The 25,992-nt window shown below is 42.1% G+C and overlaps 1 protein-coding gene across 1 annotated transcript in view; it reads right to left on the reverse strand.

Moving 5' to 3' along the window:
• SEC14L1 (SEC14 like lipid binding 1) overlaps positions 1-18,969 on the reverse strand; it is a 42,552-nt gene extending 23,583 nt beyond the window's left edge. The window contains exons 1-2 of the mRNA XM_005144215.3: positions 18,845-18,969; positions 17,300-17,390 (exon numbers count right to left, since the gene is read on the reverse strand). Coding sequence (XP_005144272.2) covers positions 17,300-17,362 — 63 coding nt within the window. The 5' untranslated portion in view covers positions 17,363-17,390; positions 18,845-18,969. The remainder of the gene's footprint in view (positions 1-17,299; positions 17,391-18,844) is intronic.
• Between the last annotated feature and the right edge of the window lie 7,023 nt (positions 18,970-25,992).

Raw genomic sequence — 25,992 nt, forward strand, 5'->3', positions numbered from 1 at the left:
AAAGAGGAAAAACAGAAAAGAGTTTAAGCCTTCCATTACAATTTCTACTTTAAAACACCATTTAAAAGGTTCTAATTTGAACTGGAACACAGTATGCTCCTCCAAAGCTTTTCCAGCAACATTCACCAATGGTTAAGCTGCTATCTAAGCAAGATCAACATACACAATGTTTGCCTAACAACTTATCACTGAACGGATCCAGGCAACGAGAAGGTACAGGAGGAAATAACTTGTGGAAGCCCTTTGTCTGGATTTAATTCTATTCCTTCACCTGAACAAGAGCTACTTTAAATCTTTTAAGAACCAAGACAAATTAAGCAGGCAGCAAGCATCCAGGAAGACTCTGGGTTTCATCCCATTTTGTTAAGAAACTAAACTCCAATGCCACATATTTGAATACACTTCTATTTTATTGCATTAATTTTAGAACAGGAAAAACTCTTCCACTCTATGAAGAGCAGAATTTCACTCAAAAGGAAAATCCAGCCTTTACAAGGTGAGCTGTACTCAAGAAAGGTGTGAATAGCAGAGACCTGGCAGAACACAGGATGTGACAGCCATGCAGATGGCTCTGCAGGGACAGCTGCATCCTGTGGTGGAACATATTCCAATGAATCTCCTACAATGAGAACTGTCATTCACCTGGCAAATGTGAGTAGCCCCTTACATAAACTACACAGGCAAAGCATTGCACAATTAGTCTCCTTTCTCCCCATCACACTTTACTACATTGCCAGCTGCACTTTGATCTTATTTTACTATGCCCCTCTTTTATCCTCTCTCTAGTAGAGACTAAAAGCATTTTACCCTGTCATGGCACAAGTCACTCAGGAATTGGGTATACTTTCTTTATCCTCTCTTCCTGGATACAAGATGAAATTTGGCCTCATGGGTATTAACAATGACTATTAGGTATATCCAAGATAAAATAAATAAGCCTTCTATAAGTTACACACAAAAATCAATAGGATAAGTCAGTATCAGCAAGACATTCTGCTGCATTTTACAGGCTAAAAAGTTCTTGCTGACTATACACGTGTAAAGTGCTACTGACCCAGGCCTCCCTGATGAAACAATCATCAGAGTATGAAGAGTGGAAGCACTGGGAAGGAGCACTGCCTGCACTGCTCACACATAGCCCACCAAAGCAAAGCATTCCCCAAGTAATTGCCTCAAATGGCACAACTGCTTCTACTTTGCAGGAATACATCCCAGCTTTAAGGTTTCATAAGGCTGGATTTAGTCTCCAATTTTCATAAAGGAGGCTGTTAAAGTTTAATATAATTATGCATAAAATCCTTGAACTACAATGGCTGCTTTGGTTTTGAAGCTCTCCTCTTTTGGTGGGGTTTTTTTTCAGTATAGACCACACAAATACACATTATTATAGTAATTACAAGACAAGTACTAACAAGAATCTGCTCTGCACAAATTCTGGTCGTGAATTCTAATTGAAGGCTAATGTATTTCTCAAACAGTGAGACAAGCAAGCTTGAAAAACAATCTCAGATGTTCACCAGTGTGGTGAGCAGAGTTTTTAAGTAGAGTATCTGACTCAGTGGCTCAAGTACTTACTGCAGCCTGATATTCAGATTCTTATAATGCTGTATTCGTAATACTGCACTGAAGCTGTGCTCAAATGTATAGGCCAGGTCTATGTATCATACTCAGATGATCAAGAGCCCAACAGATTCAACAGAGACTAATATGAAACAGTCATGACCATACGAACACCAACTGGATCTTGCACAGGTCTCAAAGTGCTTCAAACATCCATGGATGGTAACCAGCCTATGCTCTACAGAGCCCATACAACCCTACAAACCCTGAAGGTCACTACAGAAGCCACATCATTAACATCACTAGGGGTTTACTTCATCTTGTTAGGGTATGAAGTGCTATGATGAGTTGCTGTTCACAGTAGCCTTGTCTCTAGCAAAGCATTTGAAAGCTACTTAAGCCAGTAAATGAAGCTTTCTCAGCTCACCTCTCCTTTTGTGGAATGAAAATGAAAATTCCTGAAAATTTCTCTAGGAAATCAGGACTTAGGGGAAATGAAACCAAAAAGCAGAGGTGGACAAGAAAACACTTTTTCCCTGGCATTCGCCAAAGCCATTAAATTCTCGCACTGACAGCTCCTCTGTCACTCAAGAGCTCTGAATGGAAGAAAAGGTTTTATTAGGGATAAAGAAGAGCATAGTCCCCATTCCTCCTTGTCTTCTTTTGATACTCATACTTGTTTGAAGGGGTCCTCTTGATTTAATCAGGTTTCATTGAAAAGGATTTCAGACCCTACACTGCTAGGAGTGACCCACATGTACCTTGCAAACACAGACAGAAAGGAGAATGAGATTTATCCCAACACATTTAAATTCACGCCTTAGCTTAACTACATAAAGCCTTAGGCTTTAGTACTTTGTATAAAGAAGAGAACAACACTGTTCCATCCAGTTTTATGTTTAGTTGTATTAGAAGCTTATAATAAGTACTTTGAAGTATGTATCCAGTTATGTTTCTTGAACATTTCAAATATAACTTACTTCTATGCCGTACAAACAGAGCTAATGAAAACCTGTTAAAGTAATCTTGTGGATGTCACTACATAATAAACACAGGATACTTGTTCTACCAAATAGGTCAATTGGCCTACCACATGCCAAGCACACATAGCAATTTGCTGCTCAAATCCTAGAAACACAGTGAGAAAGCTTCTGACCTTCACAGCCATTCAGCAAATCGCTGAAACACAGTGTCTGAAATCGACAAGGATGCTGCTCACAACCATTACAAAACAACCCAGTAAAAAGACTAAACTTAATTCAATAGCTACTTCGTAACCTTGTATGAAGAGCTTTGATTCAATAAAGTAAAAATCTCTATAGAATCAGAAAATGGCACAGAAGCTATTCACAGAATTACAGAGGGATCTGGGTTGGAAGGGACCTTAAAGCTCATCCAGTTCCAACCCCTGCCACAGGCAGAGACACCTTCCACTGGAGCAGCTGCTCCAAGCCCCTGTGTCCAACCTGGCCTTCAACACTGCCAGGGATGGGGCAGCCACAGCTTCCATGGGCACCCTGTGCCAGCACCTCAGCACCCTCACAGGGAAGAGCTTCTGCCCAAGAGCTCATGTCAGTCTCCCCTGTTCTGGCAGGTTAAAGCCATTCCCCTTGGCATGCCCTTACAGGCCCTTGTCCAAAGCCCCTCTCCAGGTTTTTCTTGGTCCCTTTGGACACTGGAAGCTGCTGTAAGGTCTCCATAGAGCTTTCTCTTCTCCAGGCTGAAGAAGTCCAGCTCTCTCTGCCTGCTTCCACAGGAGAGGTGCTCCAGCACTTGGAGCATCTTCAAGGTCTCCCCTGGCCTCACTATTCTTGTGCTTTAGCTCAAGTTACTCTAGCTGAGACCAGAATTAATTGGAGAAAATTTTTGGTTTGCTTCTGGATGACTACAAAAGGCACCAGTCACCCAAAACACATACTGGATGTACACAGGGGAATGAAACCAAGCTCTCAGAACAGAGAACCAGTGGCTTTTGACAGGGAACAAAGTTCTCTTGCGCATAACAGGAAGTATCAGCACTTACACAGCTCTGCAGACACAGTCCAGGCTACTTCAGATGTATTTAATCTCTTTGAAGCCTTGTACAGCATAAAAGAAACAACTTCACGTTAAATTTCAGGCATAATAACAGTTCATACACACCACCAATCACAAAAAACATGAAATAGCACTGAACCGGTATTATAAATGAAACTGCATGCTCGATAGTTAGCAGTTGGAGTGCTGCTTATACAACACATCACACACCACCCTGGATTTCTGACAACAGGACCTTTCATGTGTTAACAGTGCTACTAAGCACTTCCAAGTGAATGTAGCAGCACTAACACACAAATACTGGCATTTCTGCTCATCTCTCTAGTTCAGGCAGCATTTCCATGGTTACAGCGCTGATCACTATCGTCTTTAAGTACATTCCAAATTTAGACCAAATGCAGAGCTTGGCATTTTAAACAGCCCTAACAGCCACCCTGCAAGGCTAGTTCATGTAAGCTAGCTCTGAGTTCCTGTCAGGTGCAAAGCACTCACAGACACAGAATCATAGAACTGTTTAGGTTAGAAAAAACCTTGAAGACCACCAAGTCCAACCATTAACCCAGCAAGTCCACCACTGAAAACTCTGCAAGCACCTTGTTTGTTGTATCATCCAGGTTGTTTGGAAAAGCTATCACTGAAACTGGACAGGTCTTCAAGCAATCTCACCACAGGACCCACACCATGTTCTAAAACTTTGGTACTTATGTTCAAAATGGCTGTCTTGCTTGTTCCTCAGCGTCGTTCCTTTGAGGCCACCACATGGGGATAACATCAGAAGTCCTACTGAAATCCAAATATGCTTACTGCACAAAACATCACCCCAAACCACATGCCCCCTGGGATATTATCTTGGCTGCCAATCACAGGACACTGTTTGCAACAAGTATACCTCTAGGAAGATGCTGCAGAGAATGTTTTGGAGAAATTCATGCTAAGTATGCATTGACTGGGTAGGAATATGCACATTAACATCACTTCCACTAACAGTTTCATTTAGAACTATCTTCTGCTATTGAAAGTTACAGAAGACATCAAACCCAAATTAAGATAGTAGCAATATCAGGGGAAAAAAATCCTTTTTTTTGGTAGTAATTTAAGGGTTTACATGTATTTCAGAGTTTACATTCTCTGTGGAGTACGTGTGAACCAAGCAAGTGCTCATCTTCCTACCAGCACACAAACCAGAAACCAAAAGGTTTCAAAGGCAGCTTATTGAAAAGATGCTCCATTTACATGGCCCTTACAACTAAATAGCAATAAAACTCTAAGGTTATCCAAGGAAGTACTTGATAATATATATTAATAAATTATTCTTGACAAAGTTGAGTTATACTAAAAAAATAAGCATAGCATATTTACCTAAGCCTGCCCAAAACCCAATGCAAGGTAGGAGATGGAAAAAAAGGCAAAAAGCAGAAGCAAGGAGTTACTGGGGAACAGGAAGGCCTGATGCAAACTTCCTCTGTACTGTAACACAAATGTGTCAGCTACAGATTTGGCATCCAGTGTTTTCAAGCTTGAATAATATTTTAATATTTCATTAAAATTATTTTGACCTTATAAATAAAGCAGGAGATAAAGAGGCCACAAAGCAACCATCCAGATCAGTGGAATTTTACTGGTAATTCACTGTGGAGTTATGCAACTGTGGTAACCACCTCAGCAGACCAAGCGAAGAGCCTCTGCTTTCCTCAGCCAGAACAGAAACCTCTATTCTCCTGAGGATGTGATCAGCCAAGCCACCCACACAGGCTCTGTCTATACAGATCTTTATCCCCCTCAATGTACCATTCCTGCATGGGTACTATTCAAAATCTGGGCATTTTTATTTCAGAGAAGTGGTCACAGAGATGCTTTACCAGCAAAATTAGAGTGCCTTAATTGCTGCATAGAGAAGCATGAAACTGGAAGAGGACTGGCTTTTAAGCACCTAAGAACCATTTTGCTGCATGCAGAGACACAGTCTTCCAGATAAAAAGTAAACTCTTATTTAATGCAACTTTACTTAAGCTTTTGGTGGCAACAGGTATACTGATTCATCAGGAAGAACATTTTGGGGATACAGAATCTAACTCACAGACAAGGGCTCGTATACAATCTTTTATCTGTAAAAAGTGATCTTTAATAACCACAGGCATGCCTCAACAGTACTTTAACGTGGAGAGTGGTTTCTTGCAAACAGATACAAGTCATTTGTGGTTTGCTTAAATAAATCTGCATAGCTGGGACTATGTAATACTTGATTCATGGCTGGGAACCTGAATGGCCATCTTCAGAGAACAAATGTGTGGCCAGGGTGGGATCTGAGGAGAAAGTGGACAGCCAGTGCAAGAGTCTGAGTGACACTTGCTTGCCTTCCAGACACTCACAAGTGATCATTAACTCTTTGCCTCCTTTCAAGAAGTCCAGAGAGCCCCAAAGAGCCCAAGGCACAGTGCCGCTCCTCTACAGAATAAGGTAACTTCAACTGCAGTCTCTGCACAATCTTGATACATTAATATCTAAAATGAGAAGCTAGAACAGAGAAGTTGGGCAAGTCCCACTGCTTCCTCAAGAAAAATAAAGATTAAGGATAGAAACCCCAAACATGCTCAATGTAAATCTTCCTTTCCTTTGGAGTAAGCTTGGGAAGTCAGATCAGTCAGGTTAGGCTGGCTTGTGACTGGGAGATCAAGATCAAATTGCTGGTTAGAAAAAAAAGAAAAAAGAACAAACCAACTGACATTGTTCTGGTCTAGGCTGAAGGTGGAACAAGGACAGACTTCACAGCCACACTGCTGTAAGCTGGGTTTCAGTATACACAGACCTTAGCTGAACTAGTGAGCAACAGCAATATCAGACTGACTTGCTATTTCACTTTAACTTGTTTATATTAAATGCATGTGCAAAACTATACTGCAGAGAAAATGAGTGTTTGCTCTGCCTGCATTCCAAGGCAGACAGATGGAAATCAGTTCTGGCCCAGAAGACACATAGCTCTGAGCACAACAGTTTCTTTGACAGAATGTGCCCTGAAATTAAGAGTCAACTTCAGTAGTTTCTAGAATAGAGAACTTGGCTTCTGACCACAAATGCACAGGACATGACTGCTTTGGCTCAAGGTTAGAGTACTAGGGAGAAGAAGCTGACCTCCAAAACAGCATAGCAGTAAAGGCTGGCTGCAGGCCAGCGAAAGCTTAAATGCCTGGAGACCAACATGTGATTACTGGGGAATGTGAGCTATTCTCAAACACTTCCTATTTCTCTGTAACAATAGCAATACATAAACCTGTACACAACACAGGAACAGAGCTTTCTTTGAAAATGTTAAGATACACAGATCAAAATGACTGGAAACCATTAAGCTTGTCTTACCATGGCTTGTAAATAACCATTATTTGTCTGAGCAGCTGAACAGTGACAACTGCGTTCTGCATTGCTAAACAGGCATCTCACAAATGCACAGGATACTGTCACACTGAAAGCAGAATTTCGTATTTAGCTTCCCCATTCCTTTCCAGTTAACAGAATTGTGTGTCTGGCTTCTCTGCAGCCAGTTTTACTTTAAAATTCAGCTGCAATCCTACTATGTCCACTGAGGAGCTATTTTTGGAACAGTCAAAATATTCCTTACTGCTCCATTGTACCGTGCTTAAGTCTCACTTTAATGAGTCCTACAACCGGTATTTCGTCACATTTTTGGTCTTAGAATCAGAGCCACTTACAATAAGGTCTGCTAAAACACATAACATCTGGAACACGTTAGGGTATTTTAAATACAATTATTACTGTGTAGACAAAACCTAATTTTTGCATGGGGGAGGAAAGGCTAACTATAGCATTGCTACGGAACAGGCTCAGGATTCCTCATTAAACCATTGTCTGAAAGGTTAAAGACCTGTACAACCACAAAGAACAAAGTCTCCCGATCTCCACACAGATCACCCCCCACAAAGGTTCAGTGAAACAGGTTTGACTTCATTGCCTCAGACTGCACCCACCAGCTTCTCATCTGCCCCAGACACAACTGGTCCCTTAAGCACTGCAAGACTGATTTCACTCTACCAAGAGTATAATCAGTAGAGGAAAGCTTTGCCAAAAGGGCCTAATTCAAGATAAGTAGCATGGCGCAACTGTAAAGGTCTGTTTGGCTTTTGGATCAGGAAAATACCAGCTTCCAGGTAGACAGATGCTGTACTCTATTAAGCAAACCTATTAAAATTTATCAGTACATCAATTAAATCTTGACCATTCACTAATGTCAATGGAATGTCATCAAAATGCAGCATGATAAGGCCTGGGGCCTGCAGATAATGTACCTCAAGCTAGAAGTTAACACTAAATAAAAAAACAATCTAAATACCTACCTGATATACCAGGAGATCCTAAAAAAAGGTTAGAAATGATAGAAGATGAACATTACAGAACCACAGTGGTGCTTCATATGGAATCATAAATTATGAAACAGAATAAGACTCATCACCATGAAAAAGAATAATTTAAAAACTGAGGGAGATACCTAACAGGGCAAGCAAGAAGGATGTGAGTAGGGGTTTTAGTACTTCTTCCAACACCAGGAGCAGGTGGTATGAAGCTGAGCAAGCAGGAGCCAGGCTCTAGGTAAAACACATCTCTTGGCACAGTGTCACAAAGCACAAACTCCTGCTGCAGGGTGTCACGATAAAGTTCGCTTGGCTCCAGAAAGGAACTGGGCAGGCACAAGAAAGTAAGCACACACAGTGTTATTTCAGACAACAGGCGCTGTCTGGAGCAGAAGGGCTGTCAAGACACATTGCTTAGGATGAAATATCCCCAGAGTGTTACCATATGTTTATCTCATTCTTGTCCCCTTCCCTAGACACAGAGACTGCTCTTGGCCACTGCCAGATACATAGCACATTGGCTACATAGGCCTTATGGTGCAATTCTATACTGAGGTTCTCATCAAGAGACAGAACACAATCCTTTTCCCCACATCCCAATACATCATTAAGATAACAATAAGCAGATGATACCACTGCTGGATGTATCCCTGGCATGCAAAGGTGGTCAACTCCTGCACTCCAATACAGAAAGAAACCACTTCAAAAGAGAAGTCCATTAAAAAGAACAGTCAAGAGTTCTTTGATCATTTTCTTAAAAGCAATTAAAATAGAATACAGACAATCAATTCTTTGTTCTTTGCTCTCCTTTACAGCAAAGAAAGGCAAACAAAAGCAAGAATTAGTTTAGTCACAGAACAAACAAGTTCAAGCAAAATTGCTTTAAATTCTGTTCATTACAACATCAGTGGCTGCATCATGCAGACCATGAAACACTCCAATAGAAATAAGTAATTTCATAGAGCCATGGATTCAGTAATGAAGAATTTATCCACAGGCCAATAAATTGAACAGCAAAGAGAGTTTTGCACATTAAACAGTATAATTTACACACTGAATGAAGCAGCCAAAAAAAAAATGTTCTCTGGAAAGGATTTTGCTGACTGATGTTCCTGAACTGCACTTAATGTCTACGGCATTCACATTTTACACTAAATGAAGAGACAGAATGCACTCAAGAAAGGAAGTGTTCTCATCAGGCAGCTAACTGCTCCCCTTCTTTTGTGTCATAAACAAACAGAAATGGCACATCCCCATCCTGGCCATCACCAGAGAAATGTTCATTTTCACAAAATGACATGGATTATTATCTAAGCAGTATGATATATTACAGCAGCAGTAGGCAAGGCAGAAAAGTTATCAGGCACAGAGAGGCTGAAATGTTAAGAGGTTTGCAATGTAGTTTCTAACTGTTACACAGATTGATCTGCACTCATTCCAAAAAGCATCTATATACAACTTCTGAGAATGTAAGTAATGTCAAAATGAAAAGTTTAATTCCCCAACAAGTAACCCAAACTGTACATAACCCTCCAGATGTAGATATTTAACTTTACCAATCTGACCATGACAGAAATGCTGATTTCAGAGAACCCAAGCAGATATAATTAAGAATTACAAGAGTTTAAATAAGAATTCATTTTTAGTACAAAAGGATAGCTTCTCTTTGCTCCTTCCCACCATTCCTCTGCTGTCACCAGTTAAAGATGTCAGGTTCCAACAGCCCTATGATGTTTTTATTTTCAAATTTACTGATATATAGTCCCCAAACCCAATTAAGAAGTAAAACCCAAGAGAAATCCAGGACAGAAAATGGTCAGCTCTGAAGTTTCCCACCTGAATACAAAGCAAGGAAGCCAAGGAGTCAGCTGGCATGCTACCCAATTAGATCATCCAAAATACCTTTTACTTTGCTTCATTTAGGACAGATTCCCCTTAATGCCAAAGTAATTCTCAGAATCCACAATTCCAAGCCATTAACCACAATTTACAAGTACTTTGCACTGCTAAATAATACCAGGCCTGAAGACTGCTGCATTAAGTTCCTAAGCCCCTTCATTTACTGTTACAGCAATTTTACAAGCATTTTTCAAATGGCAGCTCCCTAATTATTTCCCCATGGAATGGAGGGCTCCCACAGTGCAACATGCACTGACAAATGCCCCGCTGACTTGTTCCTTCCTTCTTGTGGCCAGTTGCCGTCAGTTCACTGACACTGCAGAAGGGTTCACCAGCCCTAAGTGAGCCTGCTGAGGAAATCAGACTGACAAGGGGGTTATTTCCCCTTTTTTCTAAGTCAGCTTTTGACTCGCCTACCTCTCTAATCTGCCTTGCTGATGAACATGCCTTTGCAAGAAAGCAACAGGAATGAGCTGGTACACCAACAGCTATAATGGGAAACCATATATTTGGTTGTGTTTCTCTGACCCTTACAGCACGCTCATGAACCACAAGCTGAAAATCTCTGTGGACCAGGCTGAAATCAGCATTACTCAAGCAAAAGCAATGCAGAGAAAAGACAAGACATTGAGACCTCATCTCAATTTTGATGGCTCATTGCTTGCTTGTACCCTTTTGGCAAGGCTCCTCCATGCTGCAGTGCAGCTGGATGATGCCAGCCAGCCCTTCCAACAGAAGCTTCCCAGCCATGCTGCCACGGTGTCTTCCATCAGCACAACTCTCACCTCAAACACTACTCATTATAACCAAAACCAGCCACATGTGAACTGGCTGTGAGAAAGCAACACATTATCTGTAATGTAATGTTAAGGCCTTAACATTTTAACTGAGCTGCCAACCTGACCTGCCTTAAATGTATCACGAAAACGAGATAAAAAGTTCATAATTCAGCTTAACAGCCTAGTTCTTAATTTAGAATATATACACATTAATTTTGAACTACATGAAAAATATGAAGACACTTGGGAGAAAAGAGACCATTTAAAACTAACCTGTAATTAATTTGAACTGCAGCTAATTAACACATTTCCTTGCAAATTCTCATAAGATTCATTTTATATTCAGAACACAAGTTTTAAGATCACATCGCTGCCCTCCTTCCAGAAGCATACTGAATTTAAACCTAGTGCAAAGCAAAACCAGCCTTGGTTACAATGAATACCCTTCAATCTTGCGTTCCAAAACCTACACTCTGACTGAATGTCCTGTGGGTCACCTCCAGCCCCTCAGGCTCTCCTTCTCCCTCCTCTTTCCTGGCATTCTTGTTTCCTAAAAGCACAGCAGTTCAAATATTCTGCTGTAAGAGAGCAGTAAGGGCTCCACAAGAACAGGAAGAGCAGATTGCTCATGCCGGAAGTGCACATAACTGGCTGTACCATATGGAAACACCTCATTCTAATCTGCAGCCAGTGCCTCTGATCCCCAAGCAACCCCTGGCTTCTCAGTGGCCATGCTTTCAAAACAAAAAATAAATACACCATATCTCTTTCGCACAGGGCTTTTGAAGGCTTTTACATGTGCTGTTTAATGGCTAACTGCATGTTAAATTAGGAGCATGATGTTATACCTTTTCCAGATGGTAACTACAGTATCATAGTGTCTAGGACTCTGCAGAATGTGTTAACCACTTCCTTTCTGCCAGATTCCAGTGTGTTTCAAAATTTAAACTCAAAGACAATGTCACTTGGCTGATCAACAGATCCTAGAGCAGCACTTTGTACCAGTCTCAGAGCTAAAACACCTGCAGAGGGTGAAAAGCTTGGAGTGCTTTTAGAACAAAGGAACAAGAGCTGTTTTGATACATATTTCTCTTCCATTGACACCTTTCAGAGTTTGACAGTAGTGGTGGGTTAGCTTTTCAAGCATAAAAGACTTGCTAAAAACAATTGATTCAAAGCATTTGGTGAGCAGAACTGCAGCTGTCAGCTATAGTCAGAGATCATGTGTTTGCCCACAAAAACCAGGAAGCAGCTAGCCGTGGAAATAGCTAAGAGGGCCATGAAACAACACATGAATTGCACATTAAGCAGGCTAAGTCAATATTTTCCCCTAATGCTCAACTTAACTCTTACGTCTGTTAGACACTGTTCATTCCAAACAAGTGGCTAAAAATTCACTTGTCCTTACATGTGCTAACACAAGAGACCATCAACAATGACATAAACCAGTAGCTGAACTGCAGACACTTAGTATAAAATAAGAAAATCCATACAAGGCACTGTTCCACCTCACTGGAACAAATAACCTTGGATTTTCAACAAAGACAGGAAGCAAAGTTTGATGAAAGTCTGGGAGTCATAGGACAGAAGCTGAGCAGGTTAAGGAGTGGAAGCTCAGCTTGCTCCCACCCCCAGGCTTTGGGTATCCAAGATAAAGCCTCAAGGAAGTGCACCACACTGGTGGTATAAACCCTCTGTACACTTAAAGCTCACTTTGTGCTTTCAAAAGCACCTGGAGAATGGCTTCCTTTTGCTCCTCAGCCTCTCAGCCCCTTCACATGGTTTGCTGAATGCAGTTTTTCCAAGAAAAAAAAAAAAGATTAGAAAGAACAAAAATTGTAGGGATCTATGAGCAGACTTGGCACTTAACTTGATACAGTTATTCTTTTTAAAATGACATTTTAAAGTAATAACCTTTAAAATTAAAAGATTATGTACTGCCCGATTAGGAAATTCATCCCAAATCTAGATCAAGGGATTATAGTTTGATTTGTAAACCTAAAAGAAAAAAAAACCAAAACCAATTTCTCTAAAACAATTTTTCTGATCTAATCTATCCCTGAAGCTTATTTATGCCATATACAATATTATCCCTTTCCTGTAATTTAAGGACACTTTAAATCATGGAGATTTGCTTTAAGCATACTTTTTTTCAGGTCTGTAAAACCACAGAAAAGCAGTCAGCCTCTTGTCCAAAAGCAGCAAATTTGAGCCATTAAAATTAAAATCTAATCAAAAGGGCACTACACATCATACTTATTAAGATTCATGCTTTAGATATTCTATCAGAACAAAGGAAAAATGTGAGATCATTTTTAAAGGATTATGATGAGAACACGTAGTTCAGAGGGAGGCAATTTTCAGCCCCAAGTAAGTGCAAGATTAATTGCAATTTTAAAATCAAAATGAACCGTGTTATTTCCACAACTGCAAGCTCCTGACATTGATGGCCTACTTTACCTACATTGTTTGGCACCAGTGGAAGCTGACAGATGCCAGCAACTTTATTAAAGTGGAAACCCTATTTTAGGTATTCAGAAGAAGGAAAAATACCCTTGGAAGTCTGTCTCCTGTCACAGGCAGAGAGGAAACATTTCAGTTTTCACAAAGCCATGAGGTCTTAAAAATCTCTGTAGATTTGACTAAATGTAGCAGGACACATTTAGAGCACATTTGCTGTGTTCATTCACATTACTATTATATTTCTTTCTGAAACTAAGTAATTTGCAGCTGTAAATAGGACATTTTCTAAACTGCCTGAAGAGAAATACACTTACCACAGAACTTCCAGAAATTAAATAAATAAAATAAAATCTTCTCCGGTCAGCATTAATTCCACCTTTGGAATGCCATAGTAACTGATTATTCATTATTTAAATTTACTTTGGAAATTAAACTCCAGGGGAACTACCCAGTGCATGCCAGACTAAAAATGAACTGTGAAGCTCCAATGTTAATTTTAGCCTCGTGTGTGTTAAGATAGATTCAAGTTTTTAATCTGTCTTTTAACATTAAGAACCACTTATTCAGCAAAGATCTTATATTAATTTAAATGTAAGCCTCTTTAAGCCAGTATAAAAAAACTGAATCGATAATCTTGAAAAGATTTATAAAAGCAGCCTCTCAGGTTTTTCTCCAATACATTTAACCTTGGTAACTTGACAAGTGAGTCTAAGTAAACAGTCATTTTTCCACATTTCAGCTGCTTCCAGCATTACATAAACTTCAACATGAACAGGAGGAAAAAGGAGGCAAGATTCTACTCACTCTGATGAACAACTGTGCAAGTTGGGGTTTTGATTTTAAAATATATATATATATATACACACACATACATATGGAGAGTTTTCTAGAAATAGTTTATGACAGATGAGCCACAGAGCAGCCAAAATTCATCGTGTCAGCGCTGGTAACCATTTGGTGAAATCATATTGCCTGTGTGAGGTGTGTCAGACAAGATGTGATAATTTTTAGCCTATGATTCTAGAGTTTTTTCACATTCAGGAGGCAGTTTCATTAGAAGATCCACATCCAGTTCTTACTGCTTTTAAAGTTACTTAGACATTATCTGGAACCAAACAATTTGCCAGTAAAAGGAAATCTTCAAGGGAAGTATTATATTAAATGTCATGTGGCTTGCCTTTAATGATGAAGGAAGGTAAGAAGCATGCAACAATGGATCTACCAACTCTATACCAACAGCAGAACTTTAATTCTGTTGCAGATTTGAGAGATAAAGGGCTGTGCCTTGAAGTATGCTGTCATAGAGATATGTTAGGGTTCAACAATTTCTGGATTTCAGTGAAGGAGATAAGGAAAACTTATTTTCAACACCAATTCAACTTAGAACAAGAATTTTCACTGTGTCTATTTTAAAAGTCTTTATATCGTAATTGCCTGCAAAACACTTGTCAATCTTGGTTTAGATCAAAGTGGAATTAAATCCATTTTTGGTTTTAATATAGCTGCACTCACCCTTCAGCGAGAACAAAGTTCTCTCAAAACACACTAGAGCAGCATGAATGGGATGCTGATTGTACTTTATTCTCCCTCAAGTACCTCTGAAACCCAGGAAAAGTATGCAAATAGGAAGTTTGTAGTGTAAATGACCCACTCTGCAAGTGGCAGTCACTTTGCTGCTTAAAGAATTTTATGCTGATTCCTCTATCTGAAAGCTAAATATTAGTTTGACTTTATGAGCTCCAATTTGTAACTGGAACATGTATCATCCAGGAACTCTTTACAGTTCACATGAGCTTCACTGACACTGGTGATCATTACTCTCTATAGAATGAATTATCTCTTTAGTTCCTAAGGGACTCTAAGGGAGGATGACTTTCCAAATAGAATCTTTAGAAGGACTCAACACCTTCAGACAAAGATGAGATCCTACACAACAAGACCCATCCTAGAAACACTGATTTTTGTTAGACAGCTCAGTAAAAAAACATTGCTGACACATTGACCAGAGGTTTCTTTGAAAGGCTTTTTAATGACAGCTGAGCATCTCTGGTATATGGGTTTAAGCCTCTATTTGAGGACACATTCTTTCAAAGGCTGGGTGCAAATAAAAGAGAGGGATAGTGAAAAATCAAATAAACCACCATACTGTTAAAGCCATTTGTTAGGTGCTTGAAATTCAAGCTTGGTATACACAGGGATGTGTTCGTTTCAGAAAAGCTGCTGGCACTGTTAAAATAACATTTATAGCACCTTCTTGCCGAGAATATGCAACATAGTGCTTCCGCTTTAGCAAGCACAAAATTTGGCACAAATAGTCCTTCCAGAAATACTTCCACTTATGCAACCACTACTCAACCAAGAGAAAACAGTAACAAAAAGTATTAAAATATCATATACTATTTATATTGTTTAAAGAATTTGGCTCCTGGATGGACTCCTCTGCATGCTTTGGAAAATGCATGAGCAGTTTTGATAGACCATCACCAGGAATTTTGCATCCTTTAATAGCCAATAAGCAGCAGCATGCAGGAAAAAGATGTTCATCCACCGATCACATCCTGAACAAGTTCATGTGATAACATGCTGTCCTAACAGGTGAAAAAAGTCGTATGTGTGATCACTAATCTAAACTTCTAGTCTCAGAAAGCATCCTGTTCAGCTCCTTTTTATAAATATGCTTCTTCTCTTAGTTCGTTGTTTTATTTCTCAACTATTATTTTATCCTAGTTACGTATGTAGTATAGCCTCCTTCTTTCCCAAGAAGCTTTCATGTAAGAAGACTTAATATTTGTTAAAGTTTATTCTTCAATTGTTATCCCCAAGATACAGAACAGTTTGAGAACTAAATTAATATTAATAGTCAGAAGTTTTTCTAATCAGACCCATTGTGAAAAACCCTGATGTCAACATTTTGACTCAAAATGCCCTTGAAGTAACTTAAAAGAAGAATTTTTGCCTTCGATTCAACAGTAAGTTAAAGATTCATTGGTTCAGCAAACAGCCAGAGAATTTTCTCCAAAAAACTCATTTTGGTTGACTGATCCAAGAACAAGAACCAGTATACTTCACTGAAGGCTAAAGTTACACAAACAAATTTAAATTACAAACCACTTGAAGCCTAGCTGTCACAGTGTAGCAAGGTCCTAAAAGAGCTTAAACATATCACAGATTCTTCACCACTCATGAAAATAAACACTCTCTGCCCTGAAGTGTTCGTAAGAGTAAGAATTGCATGTGTAATACAGGAGGCAGCTTTAGGAATAAGATAAAAAGAAACTGAAGTATTCCCTCTAGAGTGACCTAACCCTTTTTTGCCCTGTGACTGCAAAGGATCACTTCTGAAAGGACCTCTGCACTCCAAACCATGCGATCTATCTAAATATTTACACTATGAACATTACTAAAACTCTCTTCTGAAGCCATTAAACATAGTATTTCCAGCAAGAGAAACAAATCAACTTCTGTTTAGATTCTTATTTAGTTTTAACTATTTTTATCATGTAGAATCTAACCTGGCTGCTCTCCCTAACCACACTTTGTAACTCATGAGAGCCACACAGCTGCGCCTCTGGCTGAATATACCTTAAAATGTCAAATACACTTCCTTTCTGTTTTCTAAAAGAAAAAAGAGAGGTGAAGAGAGAGAGAAAAAAGAAGGAACCTGATAAGGATTTTGAGGTTTTGTTACCATTTGTAGCACTAGCACACAAATTAGCAACCATGCCACCAAGAGGCTTATTGTTCATCTCTTTGACCACCCAATCAACTTTTTCCACCCCCACCCCAAAGTATTAGCAATGGTCTGAATGCTTTCTCCTTTCATTTAAGCTTATCCTTGCCTTCATGGCTTTGTGCTCTGCAGTCCTATGAACTCTGTTCTGATGAGGACACAACCACACCAATCTTTTAATCAACGTAGTTGACACTTTCACCCATGCTGGAATAGATTGCTCCCAGTAATCAGCTGGAAGTACGCTTCAAATCTGCTTTTGCTTTAACTTTAAAATAAATCTACAAGCTATATCTAAACTTTGGGTAAAAAAATACTCCAGTTAAAGAAGAAACCATCAACATCTGGTATTTTACATATTGCTTCAGATGTCTGTTCTACAGTACCTATCAGACAGAGCCCTTTCCAATTGTACTTTGCAATGCAAGAAACTGCCAAGGAAGCAAATTACAGTAAAAATGAATACTTACAGCCATAATTAACTCAAAAGGGTGTTTATACACCCGCACGGGGGATTGGTACTTCTGCACCATTGCTGCAGTTAGTAAGCTCAACTCAAACCTGAAAAAGAAATTTTTAAAGCCATCTGTCAAATGCAGGAAGCCATTTTCACTCTCTTAAAATTATCCTGTGCGTGATCCCCCGCTAGCAATTCTACAGGAAATCCTTCACAAGTCCTTGACTTTTTCCTTTTCAAGATGCAATGGGGCCCTAAAGAGCTACATATATTTTTGTCAGAATTGACTTTTAATTTTTTCCAAAGGTAACACAAAATTAGCACACTTTCAGTCCAGTTTTAGTAACAGATCTAAAACACACTTTATGACTCCTCATCAGGATGGTGAGACTTCCTGTGCTGCTGCCGAGAAACAAACATTGACACATGCCAGCTGAAGGCAGAAAAGCATTGCCCAGTCGCCCCAGCATGGAAAGGGGGCTGCTCGCTTATAGAGCATTCTGAATTGGGATAGTTTAAAAATAAAACAAAAAAGGAGGTTAAAGCATTAAACGAGTGTTAGATCCCCTTGTTTTCAGAAAAAAATAAATAAATGGATCACTACAGCACGATATATGATATAATGCATTCCTTTCTCATTTCCAAATCGAGGCTTTTGAAACAGAAGACATAGCTGGAGAGAAAAACTTAGAGGAACTACAAACATTCCAACATGTACTCAGAAAAAAATCACTAGCAAACCGGCCCGGAGTTACTCCAAAGGCTTTGTGTCTGCTTTCCCCAGCAAAGTGACCCAAACCTTCCTGAATGCAATTACGTTTATTGAAAAACGCTGGCATCAGCATTGGCAGATAAACCCCGCGCTGCTAGCCAGGCTCACTTCAGTGAGAAATGCATTTATTTCAGTACTTTAAGCATTACTTTTAATTCTTTTTACTGCTTCCTCACGTTATCTACAGCGCTTCTGGAGAGCGTTATCAGCTCCGGCTACGGAGTGCGGCAGATGGGCAGAGGCAGCTCCCCAGCCCCGGGAAGCAGGCAACAGTAAATCCAAGAGTAAATCCAAGAAAGTTCACCCGCCGTCCTCGGCAAGAGCGGAATTTACCCGTGACTACCCCACCTTTCGAAAAGTAACACCTGAATCAGCAAAAAGAGCCGCAAGCCCCTACAGAAGAAGAGTTACACAACAAAGAAGCAGCCCGGAGCTTCCCTCCCCGTGGGGACCAGGGCAGCGCAGCCCCCGCCCGCCGTGCGGGTGTTCCCCCCCCCGGGCCCGGCCGGTGCTCCGGGAGGAGCTGGGGCCCGGCGGGCACCTGTGACAGCCCGGACAGTGCGGCCGGCCCCCGGGGGCCGTTACCCCCCACCACCGGCCTCGCCACCACACAGGGAGCGCCGCCCGCTCCTCAGGCTCCCCGCGGGGGTCCGGCCCGGCCGCGCTAACGCTGAGGGGAACCGGAGGGAAACTTGGCGACGGCTGAGGGGAAGGGGCGAGGAGCATGGAAGGAGCAGGAGCATGGAAGAGGCAAGCGGAGTGCAGCACCGGCGCAGGGACCCTTACCGCCTCCCGCAGCGACGGCCGGCCGCGCTCTGGCCTCATGCCGGCGCGGGGCAGCGCCGGTTCCGGCAGGGGAGGGGACCGGCTGCCGCCGCCGCCTGTTGTTACTAGTGATAGGGCGGGGCTTGGCAGCCGGCCCCTCAGTGCGCGTGCGCGGACCCGCACCGCCTGCGCAGGCGCAATGGCAGTGCGGGTGGGTGGGAGGTGGTGTGGTCCCCACATAGACACTCAGCATGCCAGTGAGTGGGTTGTGTTTTGTGCACCTTCCCTTCGCCCACCCTCTATGAGCACCGCTTTGATGCTAAGCCCTTTAGTAATCATGGAACCATTTATGTTGGAAAAGACCTTTAAGCTCATCCAGTCCAACCATTCTCCAGTACTGCCAAGGCCACCACTAGCCCATGGCACTGAAGCCGCATCTCCATGGTGTGTGAACACTTGCAAGGATGGTTACTCCAGCCCTGCCCTGGGCAGCCTGTTCCAATGCCTGAGCACCATCCGGGGAAGGAATTGTTCCTCAGCTCTATCTAAACCTGCCCTGGTGCAGCTTGAGGCCGTTCCCTCTTGTCCCATCCCTTGTTCCTTGGGAGCAGAGACCGACCCCACCTGACCCCATTCTCCTGTCAGGCACTTGTAGGGAGCAGTAGGGTTCCCCTTGATTTTGGCTAATTGCTGCAGAGGTGCTGAACCTGTCCCTGGGGCTCAGAGGAGGGCAGGCTGGGGCAGTGGCAGCCAAGGCCCACAACCTGTCTCCATCACTCCTGAGCATCTTTCTGCCTGTCGCCTGTCCTGCAGCTGCAGTCACACACACAGGTGCTTCACAGTTTGGGATGTCTGAAAGAGATGCCTTAGACCATGTCTGGAATGTACTAAAAGCCAGAAAAACAATTACTGATTTGTGCTTACCAGTGTATCACAAACTCTGTTAAAATCAGGATGTGCAAACTAGGGGCCCATGCCCCTGTTCCCTTCAATGACTCTATTAAGGCAATTTATTTACCCAGAACATGTTTTATTACTGACTTACTCCCTCAGAAAATAAATCCTTCTGCTGAAATGGAGAATCATTATCCTGTCCTTTTGGTGCAGTTCTTTCTATAAGAAAGCTGAATTTGTTGTTACTGTTAATAAGTGATTCAGCTACAATTCTTTCTCTGCCTGAGCTACGTGTCTTTTAGTCAAGAACAGGCTGCTGTCTGATCTGAAACCAGTCCTTACAAGAAGCTGTTTAATGTGTTAAGGAATTGTTTCTCTGAAACTGGTTTCTGCTGTGGCACTTGGCCAGTTGCCTTCATGTAGCTGATGTTAACTAGTTATATCTAGTAACTCTGTAATTAGATTTAGTTATCTGATTGATAGTCCCTGCCATTATGCCTGTAACATCCTTTCCCTGATCTGAAAGCTGAGATATAATCCTACCAACATTGAAGAGCAAGGAATTTACACCCACTCAAATTCCTCTTTGCTCATAACATCTCTCTTTAGATCCTGAGAAATGTTTTACTTCGCACTGACTGCCACTATTCTACTGAACCAAATGGCCATATAACCAGAAAAGCTTTATTTGGACTTCTAAAGGTACTCAGTGTTTACTGATAGAGTGAAAGTCTAATTTAACATCTAAATCAGTCATGGTGTCTTTCCTGCTTTCTACGGAAACAATATTCTTAACAAGATAGACACAGAAGATGAAATTAATATGTTTGTAATTTTTTCTTTTTAATGGTGTTTATATTCCTCTTGCCTCTTCCTTTATGGCAGCTCCAGCAGTGCGTCATTAGAAGGAATATAAATGAATAAACGGTGGGTGAAATGTTTTAAGGAAAGCTCTGAAGCATGCTGAAGGCTGAAGACTGTGTCCCAGAAGACACAGGCTGAATGTGCAAACCATAGAATCACAGAATAGTTTGGGTTGGAAAGGACCTTAAGATCATCTGGTTCCAACCCCCCTGCCATGGGCAGGGACACCTCACACTAAACCATATCACCCGAGGCTCTGTCCAACCTGGCCTTGAACACTGCCAGGGATGGAGCATTCACAATTTCCCTGGGCAACCCATTCCAGTACCTCACCACCCTAACAGTAAAGAATTTCTTCCTTAGATCCAATCTAAACTTCCCCTGTTTAAGTTTCAACCCATTACCCCTTGTCCTATCATTACAGTCCCTAATGAATAGTCCCTCCCCAGCATCCTTATAGCCCCCCTTCAGATACTGGAAGCCTGCTCTGAGGTCTCCACGCAGCCTTCTCTTCTCCAGGCTGAACAGCCCCAGCTTTCTCAGCCTGTCTTCATACTCTCCAAACATTAGGAATGCAGCTCTCTAGCTGTGAAGGGAAGCTGAGCTTTAGGAAGGTTATGCAAGGTTTGTCACTCCCTACTATCTGAGCACTTTTCCTGGAGTGCATTCCTTCACGTTACGAACTTTGGTTACACAACTCAAAGCCCTGTCATCTATCTTGTTTCAGGCAATATTGCCATGGAAATTAATGAGAAGTATTGGTAGTAAATCCTTTATTATTAATAATAACTAACTTAAAGCAAAATTGCCTGAGGGCTGATGTATACAAGCAAAGATTGAAAATGCCTCACTGTAATTGAGTGCAAGCCCCTGGAATTTCAGCAGGCAGGGACTTGCTCTGGTTTCCTTTGTTTGCATCCCAGAGAGTGAATAAAATGTTGTGGTCCTGGCTTCTTACTGTCCTGCAGATCCAATCTTTGCAGCTTTTGTACTAGAGGAGGATGTTAGGAGTTCTCAACAGGAGGGAACATGCATTCATTCAAGGTCTTGCTGCCAAGCTGTACATTTATTAAAAGTATGTGAAAGAGGGATGAGATTCTGGATCCAGATATGCTGAAGTTCTTCAAGAGCTGTTCCCTAATAAATCAGTGCCATCTGAGTCACTGGAATTTTGTATGCACATTGGAATAACTGCCCTCATCCTAAATCTTTAAAATCATGAAAAAAGGACCCAAATGATAACATTTCCAGCTAAAATAAGCATGATGACTGACAAACAGCTAATGGGATAGAGATGTGCCCTGGGGACATGCAATTCCCCAGCGTTCTTATTAAATGCATTGCAGATACATAACTAGGTGTCACAATTGTTTCATTCCCTTGTCAGTCTGGAGAGCATCTGGTGGTGCTGGGATATGGGGTGGTGTGAATTCCTTCACCTCTTTACTCTTAAAATTACAGTAACTGTGACACCCAAGCTCAGGCCTCCAGATGCACAATGAGTGGGCTCATCTGGAACAGTTGTATGTATTTTTGTAAGCTCCTTGCATAGCTCATACTGGGGAAATGGTACAGAGGAGAAGTTTCTCCAAATATCTCTTGAGATCATGAAGTCCTTTGGCAGGGAAGATACTAATAATCCCAATATGTAGGTACAAATATTAAGGCTCACAAAATGCTTTAGGAAAAGTCAGTAAGAGGAAGCAGAACAGAGCACTTTCTGGGTGATCCCCAACACTGCTGCCTTTTAGCTTTATGGTAGTTTTCCACCATTGAGAAGATTGGGAACAAGGTAAAATATGTTCAGACTAGCCTGTGTTCAGAGAGGTGATATTAATGTGCAAAAGCTAGAAGGCATTAAACTCTTGTGCTGAGAGTTTTATTCAGGATTAAACTGGCCTTAGTTCACTTTAGCTTAATGCAGTACAAGTGAAGGTGTATTAACTTCATGCCGCTATTTGATTCATCTGAACTTTCCCTTGTGCCGTGGTGTAGAAAAGGCTTAAATGACCTTGTAGACCAAAGCCCTTCATGTTTTGATGCCATACACAGTCAGAAACCTGTTTTTTTCCCTTTTTTCCAAGTAATTGATAGGAAAATAGAGTTGCAGGCTGGGAGCCAGCCAGAAACACCAGCTGCCAGTGCTTGGACTCCAGCAGCTGACATCAGAGCACAGGCATCACTGACATAGCAAAGGATACGTAGATGAACATTAGCAAATAGGACTAAGTCCTGATTCATAAAATACGTGAATTGGGATGAGCATGTGGAAAGCATCCCATCCCTTATTCACATCCTCTCCTTGTACAGCCCGCACCCGTATGCGGCTTCCTGCATGGAATTCAGTGTCGCTGCTCAGAAGCAGTGACAGGGCTAAAGCAAAAGTGAGCAGGTGGTGCAGGGGGGGCTGCTGGGACAGAAATAATTCAAGCATGAGGAGCTAGTGGAGTGCATAGTCTGGATGGAGCACCAAATCCAGCACTCATTCCTGTGTTGGACATTTGTAACACCCAAAAGGTTGATAGCACAGTCTTCCTGGGGGAGCATAAGGAGGGGGAGACCCCCTTCAGGGCTGCCACAGGATTGGGATAGTTTTACACCTTAGACATCAGCAGGTGGCATGGAAGGGGAGGGGGAGGAAGGAAGGAATGACGAAGGGAACTCACCCCCACAACCATTTTTCCATTATAAAGGGAAAAACACTTTGATGACATCATACTTGCTGAGGTCTGTTTCTGTTGCTGAAGGTGTCATGCTTGTAATACAGGGAGCTGGAATTGCAAGCAAACAAGGGTTTACGGGGCACTTGAGAATGCCCAACTTTTCTGATTGCCTTTGGTGACTGCCTGGAGCTGCCTGGTACCTGCCTCACCATGAGCAGCCTGTTACCAGTCATCTCTGCATGAGCTGAAGGACTGCCTGGATCTGATCAGCTCATTAATAACACTTTTCAGTCCTGAGAGAAAGATCCATTTCAGCTGCGAGGCACAGCAAATGCAGCATGGAATAAGTTTCCTATACAAATAAAAACAAAGGCTGTTTACTGTCCCTCTTTCTAACAAGTCTGACAGTACAAATACTCTCATCTACTTCAACAAATGTTGAACCAAACCGTTGGGTCACTCACCATGTGTAGACTTTGCCCTGTTTGTCTGTAAAATGAAGATACTAATATTTTTTTATACCAGAGGAGTAATAAGAAACAATTACTTATTATTAAAAGTATTTCATAAATCCAGCTCCTTTTAAAGGACACACTGACTCCACCAGAGCTGGGTCTGCACCCTGTGGGCAAACACTGCACCCTTTCACTGGAGATCCATCAGGACAAGCATCCTTTGTGACTGTTGCTCTCTCAGCATAACAGTGGGTCTATCTGTTGAGTTTATGCCTGTGCCTGGAGGAAAATGAGGCAGATCATTACAAGGCACTTGCACACCAAAATATCTACCAGGGTAGCTATTTCAGGGTTTATTTTTCACATCGCAGTGTCTGTGGATCAGGCCTGTGCTGGCAGCTTTCATCCAAGAATCTCTTAGAAAACCCTTGGGAACCATAAGTCTCATGATGCTATTTGCAGGCCTAGAAATGCTGCTTATCTTCTCTGATCAGCACAATTCCTTGCATGAATTCCAGCCCGGTATCCAAGGCAATCTCATTATTTGCTGTACATGCTCAATCTGCTTGCTAATTTCTTCTTCCTTGTCATGAGGGAGGAACCTTCCTGTGCTCCACAGGCATGCTTGTACTGGGGAGATTAAAGAAAGCAAGCAAGGCGCATAAAGAATGTCACCTACTTGCAGCAGTGGCAGCCTGAACGAGGAGCACGGTTTAGAGACAGATGTTCCTTCCAACTGAATTGTCTGCATTGCTGATTCTGGAGAGTTCAATGCTTCTGAAGAGCATGAGATGGGGAATGTTGTGAAGCAGAAGGCTGGCTGCATCCAGGAGCTGGCACGCTGCAAGCAGCCGCTCTGCGCATTCTGCCATGGCTGCAGCATTAATCTGCCTTGGCCTCCAGCACCGCTGGCTGACTCTATCCTGGAATTAATTTGGCTAATGTACCACACGATGGAAAGCCATGTTTGCAATCTCTTTGCTAGGCAAGATTGGACAGAGATTGATAGCACTGTCTATCCCTGGATAAGTGAGCTGGTAGCAGAGCTCCACGGAAGGGATACCCACTGAGAGTGTGGCTCCAGCTCTCCAGGGGTGAGAGATGATACATTTAACACCTTCTGGCTTTTGTAGCTGTCAGCATGGGTCAGAGGGAGCCAGAGCAGAGAAGGAAGAGGAGGAATCGATGGGGCATGGGGAGCCTGAGCAGAGAAGGAAGAGGAGGAACTGCCTTTTGAGTCAAGCACTGGCTCTGCAACCGCTGTGCAAATGGGATGTGTAAAAGGTTTTTTTCTGAGGGCAACTTCCAAATAGCAGGCTCAAAATAACTTGGTTTAATGAAGGGGATGATCTCCAGCACAGGAAGCCTATTTGCAGTTGTGGTTTCAAGCTGGTAGCTACAGACTAATGTGTGACCACTAAGTATTCCAAATTAGCTAACAAACAGCTGTTCTGTTTGATTTGCTTTGGTCATAACCAGCCTCAGTTTGAATTAAACAAGAGCCCAAGGATGAAAAGAACTGATTTGACCCAGTACAGCTCCCTGGATGGAGACTGGAAACAAGGCCAGTGCTTCATTAGTGCCCCATCCCTAAACCCCATGTGCACCTGGGCCTTTGCAGCACCCCTCCTTTGGGGAGTAAGAAAGGAGAGAGATTGGAAGCACCCAGGAGGTAGCAAGAGGTCAGGTGGATGTGGTAGTGCTGGGAGTCAAGGCAGCACCAAGTGAGCAAAGGCAAGGCTCCCTATGAGAAACAGAGGACAGATCTGCCCAGCAAGTTCCCCCAAAGGTGGCATCCAGCTTGGGAAGCAGAAGAGAGTGTGGGACAGGCAGAATGACATGGGAGGGAGGTCACTGTGCATCCACATTGTACCTCAATCAGCAGGAGAGGATTTTTTACCCCTTTCCCACCACTCTGTGAGATGCAGGCTCCACAATGGGAGAGGAGCTGCATTTGCCGCCCCATCACTGCTATGGCCACATCCAGCCCTGGCACGTTCAGCAACACACAGAGAATGAGAGGTGAAAAACCCCATTAGTCCATGGATGTAAGTCACATCAACACAGCACTGCTCAAACTGCCCCAGAAGGAGGTTTTACATGTAGGCAAGTGAACTGCTGAAAATAACCCTGAACCCAGCCTGGCTGCCACGCTGTGCCATGGGAACAATGTTGTGCATATGATCAGATTCAGCAGGACACAAGCAGCCTACGGGTCCTTTTACATTTGGCTTGAAAAGGCTAAAAATAGCACCCCAAACTGTATTCCTTTTTTGTATTGCCATCTCCTCTG

This window comes from Melopsittacus undulatus, chromosome 11, assembly GCF_012275295.1.
Source record: "Melopsittacus undulatus isolate bMelUnd1 chromosome 11, bMelUnd1.mat.Z, whole genome shotgun sequence".
Classification (NCBI taxonomy): domain Eukaryota; kingdom Metazoa; phylum Chordata; class Aves; order Psittaciformes; family Psittaculidae; genus Melopsittacus; species Melopsittacus undulatus.